Source organism: Rhopalosiphum padi, chromosome 1 (genome assembly GCF_020882245.1).
Source record: "Rhopalosiphum padi isolate XX-2018 chromosome 1, ASM2088224v1, whole genome shotgun sequence".
Lineage (NCBI taxonomy): Eukaryota > Metazoa > Arthropoda > Insecta > Hemiptera > Aphididae > Rhopalosiphum > Rhopalosiphum padi.
The window spans coordinates 55,717,103-55,732,155 of record NC_083597.1 but is presented as its reverse complement, the minus strand read 5'-3'; the positions used below and the strand labels follow the sequence as shown (position 1 = coordinate 55,732,155).

The following is a 15,053-nucleotide window of genomic DNA, read 5'->3' as shown; positions in this document are numbered from 1 at the left end:
TAACACATGTAGTGCGACGTACATTGCATTCTTAAAACAATAATAATTAAAATTTCGTAGGTACAAATGAATAATTACAAAATCAGGCACGTATACAAAAAAAAATTCGTGGGGAGGTTACAAAATTTAGCAATACAAATTGTGCCGCAACGTAATAAAACAATTTTTTTCTCGTTAATCGAAAATATTTCGGGATGGGGGGGGTTGAACCCCAATCACCCCTGTATACGTGCCTGATTACAATCTTTTCATTTGAGTAAAAAATATAATTTAGTATATTTTTACAATGAATCAATTAGGTAATAGTTAATTATATTAGTTAATTTTTTGTATTAAATCATAATTTGTACATATCGAGTTATACACAGATGTGTTGCTTTAATAAATAAATAAATAAATAAGAAAAAGAATAAACATATGTTTATTTTATTTAGTAGGATTTTTGTGAATCTTAACGCGGTGTTCGTGTTACTCATATGTAGTTTAATTTGCGATACTTGCCTAAGCGTCCTAAGCTGTTTAATATATTTATGAAAGATTGTAATAAAAATACCAATAATAAGCAATAAAGACTAGTATTATGTCATTTCTATTGGAAGATTAAAAAACGGATCGCCGATGCGATAAAAAACTACAAGTGTGATCTTCTGAGTGTCTGACCCCCACGTCAACGGACCGTGGACCACCCGGCTTGTATATTATGCCTCAGTAGAGTCACAGAACAATAGTAGGTACTGTAGGTTCAGAAAAAATTTGGTTTGTCAGTTTTGTCACAGAATAAACAGAAAGGAATCAATTTATTCTGTGGTTTTGTATTTACTATTTAGTTAATATAATAATATGACATATGTATTATGTATTATCATCTGTGCTAATATCATCAGTATATATTATGTACATTGATAATTTGTGTTTAACAGATGTTATCACTTATCAATTCCTACTATAATATATTAATATTATGCATTTGACGTTTGTGGCATTTTTGCACTGTATTTCTTGTAATAAATGTAAAATTATATCACCAAGCCTTCAATATTAACACTTTATTACTATTTGTTGTATTCAACTAGCACAAGACAAACAATATTAATAAAAATGAAACCAGGATTATATAATGAACAAAAGTGTTCACAGCTATTAAGCAAGGATGAAAATGAATCTGTTTTACAACTTCTGGGACCAAAATGTCAAGTAAATTATTTGTTATTATTCATAATTAATAGAATTTTTCACTATAATAATATAATTTTGACAATTTATTTAGAGCTTAGCTATGGCTGTAGTGCAGTTTTTTAGCACTGATGGCCCTGAAGGTACTGAATGGAGGCAAAACAATTTTGGAATTCTTTGCTTCGTTAGAGACCCAAATAGAAAATCATATTATTTTCGATTGTATTGCCCAATAAGACACCAGTTATTATGGGAACATGAAATGTATCATGGATTGCAATACCAAAGTCCTGCCAAATTTTTCCATTGTTTTGAAGCCGAGGTAAATCAAAATAACTACAATAGATATACATTTATAAATTATGTCCAGTAAACAGAACTTTACAAAAGTTATGATCATTTTTTTGATAAAATATTCCTTAAAACCAACCGTGGGTTTTCTTATGATGGCAAAATAACTCTTATGAACAAATTATGAAAAAAATTTAATATCAATGTCATAAATTTATAATAACAAAATTATTCAATTTTAATTTTTAATCAACCAAATAAAAATCTATTATTTTTTAATATGAACATTTTCTAAATATTATTCATTATTTAGAAAACTTAAAACTGGATATTTGACATAACAGATAACTTACTAAATTAATAAAAATATAAATTATTCATTATGTGTTCAATTAAAGAGGACGCCACACCCGCATGTGCTATCTCAGTTTTAAAAACTTAAAAAATATCAATATTATCATTTACTAGAATCTCATTTGTGTCGTTAGCTTTAATACTAGAGTTAATTAGTTTATTATTAAACTTAAAGGTAAGGATATAATGTCTATATTTTTCACATTTTATAATATAATTTTTTTAAATTATAAGCATTTTTAACTCATACTTTGAATACTTATAATTTAAAAATTGAAATATTCCAACATATAAACATAAATTATATTCTTACATTTAAGTTTGATATTAGATTAATTCAATCTAATATTAAAATCTACAACAAAATTGGTTCTGCTGAATGCAAATTTACCATATTGTAAGTTTTACAGAAATAATACATACAAGCGTGACGTCCTCTTAAATGTATATTAAAAAGTAAATATGTTATGTATACATATTAGTCATATTACAAATATATAATATAGGAATGTATAGTTGGATTCAATTTTGCAAGTGAGGATGAAGCTGCAGTGTTTGAAGAGACAGTAATTAATTTACAAAGAAGAAGACGGGAAAAACGTTTGGGTAACTTTATTTAGTTTAAAATGTTTTGAAATTTGTTAATATTATATCAACACAATATGTTTTTATATTTGAATCAATATTTATTATTGGTATAACCTACTGTACAATAAAGTTAAGATAATTTAATATTTTATTAATTTATTATTCGGTAACTTAGTATGTAATATGTATTTTAGTTTAAACCAATCTTAATATATAAGTATAGCTGGTAATATAAGAGAACACCACACCCATATTTATTGTCTCAATATTACAAATACATAACGTAACAAATTAGTGTTAAGGAGTTTACATTTAATTTCAATTTTACACATGGGTGACCATTGGGGGTTGGGAGGGAAGAGGGTGAAAAGTGGGGTACTTACCTCCGCCCCAGAAAAAATAATACAATTTAATAAATATTACCATGATATTATTATCTAATGACTGATACATTATAAAATAAATTGTTAATCTACATTAGGATAAAATGAATGAAACAAAGAAATATGCAAGTTTTATTACTTACACCAAATGATACATTTGATTATATTTTATTTTCAATTTTTTTCCTGTACTTATTAAAATGTATTTTAATTAATTTAATTAACAATAGAAATATCAATTATATAAATAATTGCTTATAATTTATTATAGCATATTTATATGTATGTGTTTAAATAACATATCTTTATTTAGCTTATATTTGAAATATTTTTGATTTTCCCTCTTAAAATGTTACTAATGGGTGCCCATGATCTTACATACCTTTAAGACAGAGACAATTAATGCAAATGAGGGTTTAACATGAATAATATTTTCAAGACATTACTGATCAAATACATTAGTGGCATACGCAAGGGTAAGGTTCTAATCCCGGGACCCCTTTAAATTTCTTATTACTACAAAAAGAATTTTATTTTTCATCATAATTAATATACAGAGTAGATTAGTAATTGTTAGTTGTTTTTAATAGATATAAATAAATTATAAAATTGCAATAAAATCAAGAATCTTAGTTTCAGTTTTTGTTCTGGCTAATAAAAGAATATTGTTAAATGTTATATAGCAATAATCAGTTTATTAGTTATTACTTTGTTTATTATGGTCTGAACTCTGGAAAGCCTCTAGATAAATAGTCTAACCGCGGATTAAATAAAATTATATTAACTTTATAATTTGTTCTTACCAATAATATAAAAATTGTTTGTTCAAAAAATAATATAAAGACAAGTACAGTAAACAGACAAGTAAAGAAAATTGTTTTTATTCAAATTTTTTAAAAACTTTAATCTGTTAAGTTATATTATCTACCAATATAAATTATTATTTTTCTATTTAATTTATTGTTAGTTGATTTTCTTATAATTATTACTTTTAAAATTTTATTTTTTTCTAGATTAAGTACAAGATATTAGAGGCATATAAAAATTGACATTTGGAATAATTTTAGAATTCTTAATGTAGATCCTATTTTTTTAATTTAGCTAGGGAAGTATATGGGGATAAAGCCTCTCACAGTAATTTTAGTAAAATCCCTAATCAGACCAAATCCTACGTACGCTACTGATGTACATGTTATAAACATGCGAGTTCAGCATTGTTGTATTTTAAATAATAATAATTTATTGATGTTTTTTAGAACAAAGGTCTAAGTCGCACAATCAAAATAATGTTTTGCAACCAGTATGTAATTCTAATAACACTTATGGACCACCAGTTCAAATGAATGGTATTTAAATGGTTAATGTATTGTTAACAAATTCATTCTATCATAATGTTTAATTCCTTATTCAGGTAAAGGTCACAAAAATAAGGGCAAAAATTCAAAAAATAAGAAATATACTAAAGATCAAATTGGTTTACCAGAAAATTTCATACATGTGCAACATATAGGTTGGGATCCAGATCGAGGATTTGATTTAGGGCAGATTAAAGATCCACAATTAAATACATTCTTTGCCAAGGTAAGGTGTATATTTTTGCATTGGTAATAAAAACAACAGTTAAATTTTTTAAGTATTATAAGTCAAATTTTGTGTTATTCAGGAACTTATTTCAAATAATTAATATTAAAAAATTTTTAGAATTGTTTTGATATTTGTTTAAAAAATATAACAATTTATAATGATAATTTTTGTAATAGGCTGGGGTTTCTGAAAGTCAATTGCGTAATCCTCAGACTCGAGATTTTATTTATGATTTTATTGATAAACATGGTGGCATGGATGCTATTAAGGAAGATGTTCAAGATTCACTTATTCCACCTCCTTTGCCAACAAGATTTCGTCAAGCTCCACCACCTCCGCCTATTTCAAATAATACACCAAATACAAGAAGCCCTGCACCACCACCCCCTCGGCCTAATAATATGACTATTCCAGTTAAAAAACAAGGTAGACTATACATTTTAAATACTATTTATAAAGTATAAAAAAAATGTATGATGTTATTAACTATACTCTATTCGGAATGAGATCGTACGTCGGCGGCTAGCTTGTGCGCATGGGCGTGGCTTTATTACACAGCAGGCCTGTAAGATAGTTGACTTGGTAAGGTGGACGGACAAACAGGTGTTGTCCGACTGGCACTCGCTAAAAATTGGTTGCCGCCGAGGTACGATCTCATTCCGATTAGAGTATAAATTACATTATACTGGGTTTTATGTATTCAAGCTTAACTACAAAAAACTAACTGTTTTATAAAAAAAGACAAACTGAACTTGTTAATCATGTAGCTAGTAATATCTTTTATGAGATACATCAAGAGTAGATATTTTATAAAAATGTATTGAAATAGGTATTGTAAAATTAATATATAGTATATATAAAGCCATACAACTCATTTTTAAATTTGAAATTATAATTTACAATCAGTTATACTCACTCTCATAGTTTTATATGAAGTGAATAAATAAGTTTCTTCATTGTTTGTTATTTGAATAATATATCTGTTTTCAACAATTTTTGTCCAATCATATCAATTATCATTTTTATAAAAATAAAATATTTCCTTTTAATTATAAATATTTTAAGTATTAAATATTGTTTTGTTTATGTTTATATATTAGAAGAATTCTTTATTCCTCCGCCTCCACCATTAATGAATGCAGCTCCACCACCACCACCACCACCACAAATGGAATCAATTAAAAGTAAGCCTGTTGAAGCCGTACCAGACACTAGATCTGCACTTTTAGAAGCCATCAGATCTGGTAAAACACTTAAGGTATATATACTACTTTATATGAAATAAATCACATAATACAAATATAAAATATTATAGTAATTTAATTATGTTCTTTAGCATGTTGATACATCAAATTCTGTAAAAACATCTAACACTACAGAACCAAATTCAAGAAATGACTTACTTGATCAAATAAGACAAGGCGTAGAATTGAAATCGGTATTACTTATAATTTGCATTTGTTTCAAAAGATATACCTTTAATATTTATTGAATTCTTAGGTGCAACCAATTGATAAGAAAAATGTAAACAATAATTTAGAAGCGGATGGTTTAGCTGGGGCGTTAGCTAGAGCTTTAGCTGAACGAGCTAGAGTTATTCACAGCGACAGTAGTACCAGTGAATCCAGCGAAGGTGAAGATGATTGGGACGATTGAGTTGTTATTACTACAATAATGTAATAACACATTTTTTATTTATATTATTTAATATATTTATATTTTTTGTTGAAAGTAGTTTTGATTTAAACTTTTTATTTTTCTTGATAATTTGGATTTAAATTATTTTTATTCGTACTTCATTAACTGCATTTATATTTTATTGTTATGATAATCACAGTCTTTGTATATTGTATATAGCCAATGATTTATGATGTGATATTAAATATTTTAATCATTTATTTTTTTAATTCCAGTTTCTTTATATATGTATACATGTGTCATTTACTATATAAATTTAAAAAACATACATGTACTAATCATCAATTATAAGATTTATTCTGTTGGTATTATTTTATTTTATATTTGAATATTATAAAATATTAGTTGCATTTTTAAATATTAAAATAAATCACAATTTTCTAATAGAAATGTATACTCGTATTATCTCAAAACATAATCTATTCTATTGCAACGTTTATCAACCTGTTATATATTATATGAAAAAATCTTACTTTATAAAGAAAGAATTATTGAGTCAGGTGATATGAGAAAATTTTCAAAATGCAGGTGGTAGTCCGATATAAGAAGGTTGAGAACTGCTGATTTATTGCACAAAAATATAGTCTAATTTTTAGGATAACAGTGTACCACTTTCACAAAACATGCATACTGAATGAAATCTGGCCGCTTTGCAATTGTTCACAATTTTCATATACAACTTTTATGTCATATCAAGCTTACAGTAATCTTTGCGATGAGAGCTATTAATATGAAGGACACAAATCAGTTTTTATCAGCCAAGGGATTAAATTCTATAGTAAATGCAGTATAGTTTATATACATTGATTTTTATAATGCTAACATTAAAATACCAATAAATAAAGCCAGATTAGCTAAACATTTGTAAATAAATAAATAAAAATAAAGTTTATAATAATATGTAAATATATTTCATGGTTTTATTTTTTATTTTTTATTTTTATGATATCGTTTTGCAAAGGTTTCTCCAACTAAAAGTGGAAATATAAGTGTTGCATCACCATAAATCTAAACAAATAAAATTTAAAATTAGTAAATTTAAAATTGAACTATTATCAATGTATAAATATTTACTTTCACTGGCGTTGCATCTGCTCTTATTTTACCCCATGAAACAGCTTCATCGGGACGAGCTCCAGAATCACTACCATCGTATTCTGATGCAGTATTCAAATAAACTGCATAATCAGCACCATTTCTCTAAATTAACCAATTATAGTTTATAAAAAATGTATGAGATAATTGCAAAATCATATTATTCAGTACTTAGTTTTTGTTTATATGACAGAAATTCTAACACCCAAGTGTTAAATGAGTTTTAAAAAAACCCTATTTTACATAGGAGATATTCGACAAGTGTTGACAGAATATTAGCTGCCATAACTACAGTATTTATAAGTATTGTTTTAATTTTTTAAAACCCAATAACAACATAAGAACATAAAATTAAAAATATACAGATATTACTTAATATACACCTATGAATATGCAGTATGCACTTACCATCAAATTAGCATTGCAAATATGATGTTTTATCACTCCACCTCCAATTATAATCATTCCACTGTTAGCTGCTTTTACTGCCATAGTGTTTAATCTTCTCAAATCTTTGAAAAAGAAACATAAAAATAATTTACTATTTATAACAATAAATTAATAAAATATTATTCAGTTTACCTTTTAATATATCAATAATAAGACCAGGGTTTCTAAAGGAATGAAAGTACATCATATCTCCTAAGCTACCATCAGTTAAAGCTGGACAAAATATGGGAATCTTATTCTTTGCTGCCCAATAGCATATTGATTGTTCGTCATTAATTTCTAAGCCCAATCTTTCAATTATTGCAGATGGAGTCCAAGCAATATTCTAAAATACATATAACATCAAATAAATAAAGTCTACTTCACAGTAATATCATAATTATAATTTTATACATACTTGTTCTTTGAGCATCTTGTCTAAGATAGGCATGACCCAATTTTCAAATTTACAGTAGTTGTTATTTGGTACTAATAAATTGCCAATTCTATTGAGGCCATCTTCACGGAGAGTGCTACCTTTTAATTGAAAATCTCCTATAAATGTTGGAGCTAAACATTTTATTAGGTCTTCCTCAACTCCTCCAGCAGTTGTTACAATACAGTCGACCATTTTGTGTTGGACAATAAAACGTATTGCATCACGATTACCACAAGAAACCATATTGGACGTATAACCAAGGAACATTGTACAATTTGAACGGCGTTTAATAAATTCGTCTTCTTCATGAATATCTTCTTCAAATGGTTTTTCTCTTTCATCTAACTAAGCAACAATTTTAAGTAAAATAAAATAATAATCTTTTCCCGCCTTCTAACCATTTTATTGATCTGTTCTACAGATAATCCAAAATTTGTTGCCTGGAATCCAGAATATCGATAGACTGACAGTAATTGTTCATAGTCAATTCCATTGTTCCAATCATAACCTAATAAATTTAAATAATTAAAAATAATTATTAAATTAGTTAATAATATTAGTTGAACCTTTTACAGTTGGATTTTCTGTTGAAATATCTAGACTTTTTTTTAAAACTGCTTCTGATGCTTTCTGTGGCTCCATATCACTGTTGATTAACTGTACAAACTACGATAGAAACGATAATAAAAATATTCAAATAACTATCAAATATTAACTCCTAACTCTTCCTATAATAATAAACAGTTTTATGGCTTATTGGCTTCTATCATTTATTTAATTCATTATTTCGTATTTGACATTTGTTATGGCAGTATAGCTCACACTCCCATAAGACCGGCACAGGTTAGGTTTTATTCTGTGACCGCGCACCACGAACTGATATACTGATATACTGTTATCGTTGTAAATTTGTGAACGGTCACATAGATCCCTCGACAGCTAGATCCCGGTGACTAACTGACGCAAGAGGATCCAGTTGACGCGAGATTAAAATGACGCATGAGAATCTAATTGACGGGGGATTAAAATAATTATAAGGATTTTACAAATTAATTAATTTTGTAATTAGTATTATTAATTTTTAATTATCAATGTATTTAAATGCTTTTAAGTTATTATATCGTAGTAACACTAGTATAAAAGTTGTTATCTAGCATAATCCATATAATTTTTGTTTAATAGACAATTAAAAAAATATTTTCTATTATAACCTAATGTTTTAATAATACACGCATAAATTATTTCATAAATAAAGCTTTCATAATGTTAGGTTTCGTTTATACATCTAATAAAAAATTAAAATGTAGTAACTGAAGTTACTGAACATTTCACTTCTCAGTTAAAATAGCCATACCTAACTCATGTCTGGTCACCGTCTTATGTTTTTTTAATATTAATCAGAATAGTTCCTATATAACTTAGTACAAGTAGTAAAAATATATAACTATAGCTACTATTATATTATTATTATTGCTTAAAAGTAACTTAATTCATATTCTCACTCCAGTCTCAGAGGTTAGTGGTAAGTCCAGTGGCGCCGATCTATATTTCATGTTATGGGAAAAAAATGCTGGTGTTAGACCCACCTACTAAAAAATATTTAGTTAGTTACGTTCGAATGGTACTATATTTATTTTTAACTATATACATACAAGATACTGCATAAAAACTATTTTTGATTATCACCCACCCACCCATAAATATTTCTGGGGAATTTTCCCCAGTTCATACCCGTGTTCGGCGCAACTGTTAGTACATATACCAAATTTGAATATTGACAAAACTGTATATTTTAACGAAAAATAACGATTATAGGTGTAGTTATCTATTTTGTTTTAAGTTATTACAAAAATATTATTTAAAGACACCAATTCGTGTATTATTATTTAACACTAACAGTGAAGAATTCAAAATATTATGTAAATTAGTTTTAAGCTGCTTATGCCATAAACTTATTAACACCTGCAGTGGCTGCTCGTCAGGGGTCATTGAGTCGGCGGACTCACCATAAAAAAAAGTAGTAAAGCAATAAAAAAGTTTGAAGAAAATTGTAGTAGGTACCTATAATTTAATATTTTTGTCTATTTGGAAAATAATTATGATGGTTTTCGATATCAATATTGATTATTGATAATATTATTATATTTTTACATTAATAATGAGAAGACGGGTCAACAACTAATTACTAATTTATGCGATGCCAATGGCAGAAACTTCAAACTTTGAATGAGTCTAGTCTCTGCAATGTACTGAACAACATCTATACAATCTACCCCGCCCCTCCACCTTGTCGTGCATATACAATTTGTATAAGTAGGTACACAATTGAGTCTCTCGAACGGCAGACTCCCGAATAAATTTAAATGTCTGGCTAATAATAATATAATAATATAATAGTACAGTATATATAATCTATGGATATGGATCTATCATATTAATCTATCATCTATGGCAATCATCAATCTTCGCTATTCGTCGGAGACGATTGACGGTTGTAATAATTTTAACGGAGACAAAAAAAATAGACGTACAAATCGTTAAACCGTACTTTAATATATATAATATTTTACACGCATATGCCGTTCTGTTCAGCTTATTTTTATGAAATATCTCAATATCTTCAATTCGAAACACAGTAAAGACGGACGAGGGAAGGTGTTCTTGCGTCGGCGATGTGGTTACTGAACGTATGGACATTAAATATGACACAAGTGTTTCACAAAAACATCGATGTTTACGTGAGTTTGATTTTCTATACTTTTGGAGCTTTAATTTACTTTTTTAGACATAAAATAAATACATACTTATTGCACCGGACAATCTGCTAAACGCCGGGTGACGTATACGTAACTATGCATATTTTATTCCCGAACGCGCGATGCATAAAATATGTGAGACCAAAAATACATAATCGTCATATTAGTATATTACCAGACCCATTTTATATAATAATTTATATTTATATTAATTGTATAAATAGCATTTTTCATTTTTAACTGACCGAGTACTTGACTAATATAAGTTTTTTTTATCCCTAACAAAAATAAAAAGTTTTCTGAAAAGACGCATTAATATTTTTTTATAATTGTCTGAATTTTGAATTTCTATGACATTATTAGATATTCATTTCATATTTCTGTAATAACTATTTCTGCTCAACCGATTTTTGTTTTTTTGTAGTAATTTAAAAACGAATAACTGTAGTTATTTGAAAATTTCACCAAATGTTAATGTTTGTATTTCTTATACATATTATAATTTTCAAAATATTTTGACTATACATTTATAGGATAAAATAACAAAAGCATAATACCATAAATAAATGCATTTATTATATATCGAAAATTATTTGAGCATATTAACATTAGAACCTATTGATTATTTTAAAATCACTAAAAAATAGTATCAGTAGGTATATGTATTATTCCTAAACAGGACGGTACCGAAACGGGAATGATATAGTCACATGTGTATACTTGTATAACGAGTCGAATGTGAATAACTGCTTGTATTTAGAAATTAATTTTATTGATTTTGTAAGTCCTTCTTTATTATACGTAGATCATAATCTATTAACTATAATACTATATAGTTTAAAAACAAATAATCTTATACACCGATAACTTAAAGTTTTAACTAATTTTTTATGAGAATATTTCTTATTTATGTTATTATTTAAAAAATATTTCAAGCTATGTATATATATATATATATATATACAATGTTCTTTATTTTTTTATTATTACAAATTTTTTAAATTTTTAAATTTTTTTTTTCATTAGTATTCATATAAATATTTTATTTTTATATCTACAATTTTAAAATGTTCTATAGGAATTCTCATGAGTTTTTTTAATACAAAAACAAAAATTAAAATGCTCACTGCAGAAAACTTATATTATGACTGTTTGAAGTTCATTATTATATAATTGATATATAAATTAATAAAATATGCGTCTACATTGATTACATCATCCGAGTAGCGGATTTTTCATAAAAATGAATATATTTTATTTTAAGTTTAAAAAGTAAATTGATTTCCCAAAGCATTGACTAGTGACTAGGTACTATTTGTTACAAGAAACCACAATAAACGAAATGTATGAATTTTTTTCTATTATGATAGGTGTCTTCAGACACAATATCTACAGACAAAGATAATTGCATCTAATGTAATAGGTGTATGTAAGATTAAGTTAAATCACAGCGCGCGTGATTAGAATCAAAATAATGCAGAAATAATAACTTAGAAACATAACGATATTAATCATAATTATTTTTTTTAATACTTAATAACATAATTATTTTTATTTTGTTCACTATTTTCATAGATTAAATTAAATAATTTGTAATCATCTTCATTAGAATAAAATATTAATACTTTGCAATATCTATAAAGATTTGGTCTAGTTTATATGTTTCAATTTTACGTATGTCAAACAGCTAAAATAGAAAAATAGATCGTATAATATCACAAAGAGTTCTATATAGATTTATCATATTATAATATTCGTCATCCGTGGCATACGACAATCGATGACATTCGTCGGAGACGATTAACAATTCTATAATGAATAGTCTTAATGAATAGTCGTTAAACAACAGTCTTCAGTAGGTACATGACATGAATTCTCATTTTCATTTCGCGCAGTTTATTTTCATAAAATATCTTTATACTCTCATTTAGAATCACGATGAAGATCGATATGAAGAAAATTTGCAGTTTCTTCGACAGCGGTGCACCACTAAGTATAGACAGAAGATTGACACAACTCGGTTTCACGGGAACAGTAGACGCTTAAGTAAGTTTTTTTCTTATTCTTATTTTTTTAGGATTAAATTTACATTTTAAACTTAAAATAAAATATATTCATTTATATGAACAATCGGCTACCCGGACGATGTAATCGACGAAACCACATATTTTATACTACTATTCACGCCGGGTGACGTATACGTATGCATATTTTATTAAAATATTTTATTCCCCAACGCGCAATGCATAAAATACGTGAGACCGAAAATACATAATCGTAATATTACCATATCCATTTTATAGAATAATAATTTATATTTATATTAATTGTATAAATAGCATTTTTCATTTTTAACCAGTCGAGTACACGACTAATATACGTTTTTTTTATCCCTAACAAAAATAAAATGTTTTTCGAAAAGACACATTTATATTTTATAATTGTCTGAATTTTGAATTTTTGATGACATTATTAGATATTCATTTCATATTTCTGTAATAACTATTTCTGCACAACCGATTTTTGTTTTTTTGTAGTAATTTAAAAACCAATAACTGTAGTTATTTGAACATTTTCTCAAATGTTAATGTTTGCATTTCTTATATATTATATTATAATTTTCAAAATATTTTGACTATAAGCTTATAGGATAAAATAAAAATAGCATAATACTATAAATAGATGCATTTATCGCATATTATATGAGCATATTAATTAAAACTTATCGATTAATTTTAAAATCAGTAAAAACAGTATGAGTAGCCGAGTAGGTATGTATTATTCCTAAACAGGACGGTACCGAAACGGGAATAATATAGTCACATGTATATAACGAGTCGAATGTGAATAACTGCTTGTATTTAGAAATTAATTTTATTAATTTTGTAAGTCCTTCTTTAGAATATGTAATAGATCATAATATATTAACTAATTTGTATGTAATATCATTTCAATGATTAAACTTTTAAATATTTTTAAAATTATCAATCATTTAGTTGAGCCAAACCGCCCAAACCGTATAAAACTGTTAATTACCGTTATAAAATTATAATTAAAAAAAAAATTGAGGATAATATACAATTATTATGATTTTACGTATGAAATTAATTAGATACCAAAAGTTTCGTATGCAAGACAGCTGAAATATAATAATAAATCCTATAAAATCACAAAGAGTTCTTAACAAAAACATCATTATAATATTTATCATCCATGGCAAACGACAATCGTTTTCATTTGTAGGAGACGATTAACAATTCTCATATTTTATTGAACAGTCGTCAAACAACAGCCTTCAGTACATGACAAGTACTCTTATTTTCATAAAATATTTCAATAATTCCATTCCACGAAGCTTAAAGAAGACAAAAGAAGAAATAAACTAGGACTAGCAGTTTCTTCGGTGACGGTGCACGTTTGAACTTTAATATGGCACAGCTTGATTTCGCCGAAAAGCGTCGAAGGATACTTACGTAGGTTAATTGTTCTATAATTTTGGGGTAGTAATAAATTTACTATTTATACATAACATAAATGTTTATTGACTTCTATAAGCTGTTACCCCGATGACAGCATATATTTTATTTTCGATCGTCCAGTCCAATGAAGTGGTCAGCAACCGGCGGGTTATTGTATATACGACCCGTTTTAATATTTTATTATTTTAAAGTTCTAGACAATATTTTTTTCCGTAGTAAATAATTTAAGAATATAAAATTTTCATTTTTATCTGGTCTCCAAACTGTTTTTAATTTGTGTATGTGGCCTGAGAGTTAAAAAGGTTACCGATCATGTATTTATGATGAAATTGCCAAGAATAAAATAAAGTCGTTATAAGTACACCTTAGAATTTAGATCCTGGATATGTATCGAAAAATGTATAATGATTTTACAATTATGTAGTTTATTTTCTGTCTGCCATGAATTCTTGTAGCAAATATGTTCTATTTGGTACTTTGGTTGGTAAATAGTAAAATAAAATAAAAAAAAATTCAGATCTCGCCATAATATATCGTAAAAACAAAAAAGCTGGAAATATTACCATATTTATATGGTTTTATTTTTTGGTGAAAAATGTTACCAAAAAACTATTGAAATAATAAAATTATAATTAAAAAAAAATTCAGGATATACAATTATTATGGTTTTACGTATGAAATTAATAAAATACCAAAAGTTTCGTATGCAAGACAGCTGAGATATAAAAATAAATCCTATAATATCACATAGAGTTCTATAAAAAAAAATATGATACATCACATT

The 15,053-nt window shown here is 26.6% G+C and overlaps 2 protein-coding genes across 2 annotated transcripts; one reads left to right on the top strand and one right to left on the bottom strand.

Annotated features, from left to right (window-relative positions):
* Positions 1-948: 948 nt before the first annotated feature.
* On the top strand, positions 949-6,461 carry LOC132932310 (actin nucleation-promoting factor WASL-like). The gene is made up of 9 exons (XM_060998622.1): positions 949-1,194; positions 1,268-1,495; positions 2,325-2,424; positions 4,046-4,135; positions 4,201-4,370; positions 4,550-4,799; positions 5,474-5,631; positions 5,710-5,811; positions 5,874-6,461. The coding sequence occupies exons 1-9, from the start codon at positions 1,099-1,101 to the stop codon at positions 6,027-6,029; spliced, it is 1,350 nt and encodes a 449-aa protein (XP_060854605.1). The 5' UTR covers positions 949-1,098; the 3' UTR covers positions 6,030-6,461.
* Positions 6,462-6,959: 498 nt separating this feature from the next.
* On the bottom strand, positions 6,960-8,890 carry LOC132932311 (probable deoxyhypusine synthase). Its single transcript, XM_060998623.1, has 7 exons — positions 8,601-8,890; positions 8,433-8,542; positions 8,014-8,379; positions 7,749-7,941; positions 7,575-7,678; positions 7,146-7,271; positions 6,960-7,079 (listed from the first exon to the last, which is right to left on the bottom strand). Exons 1-7 carry the CDS (start codon positions 8,674-8,676, stop codon positions 6,999-7,001), a joined length of 1,056 nt encoding a protein of 351 aa, XP_060854606.1. The 5' UTR covers positions 8,677-8,890; the 3' UTR covers positions 6,960-6,998.
* Between the last annotated feature and the right edge of the window lie 6,163 nt (positions 8,891-15,053).

Coding starts and splice junctions, on each gene's coding strand:
- LOC132932310 (XM_060998622.1), top strand. CDS start 1,099: ATGAAACCAGGATTATATAATGAACAAAAGTGTTCACAGCTATTAAGC. Junction 4,800..5,473: donor TATTCCAGTTAAAAAACAAG/GTAGACTATACA, acceptor TTTATATATTAG/AAGAATTCTTTATTCCTCCG. Junction 5,812..5,873: donor AAGGCGTAGAATTGAAATCG/GTATTACTTATA, acceptor TTGAATTCTTAG/GTGCAACCAATTGATAAGAA.
- LOC132932311 (XM_060998623.1), bottom strand. CDS start 8,676: ATGGAGCCACAGAAAGCATCAGAAGCAGTTTTAAAAAAAAGTCTAGAT. Junction 8,380..8,432: donor TAGAACAGATCAATAAAATG/GTTAGAAGGCGG, acceptor ATTGTTGCTTAG/TTAGATGAAAGAGAAAAACC. Junction 7,942..8,013: donor ACAAGATGCTCAAAGAACAA/GTATGTATAAAA, acceptor TATGTATTTTAG/AATATTGCTTGGACTCCATC.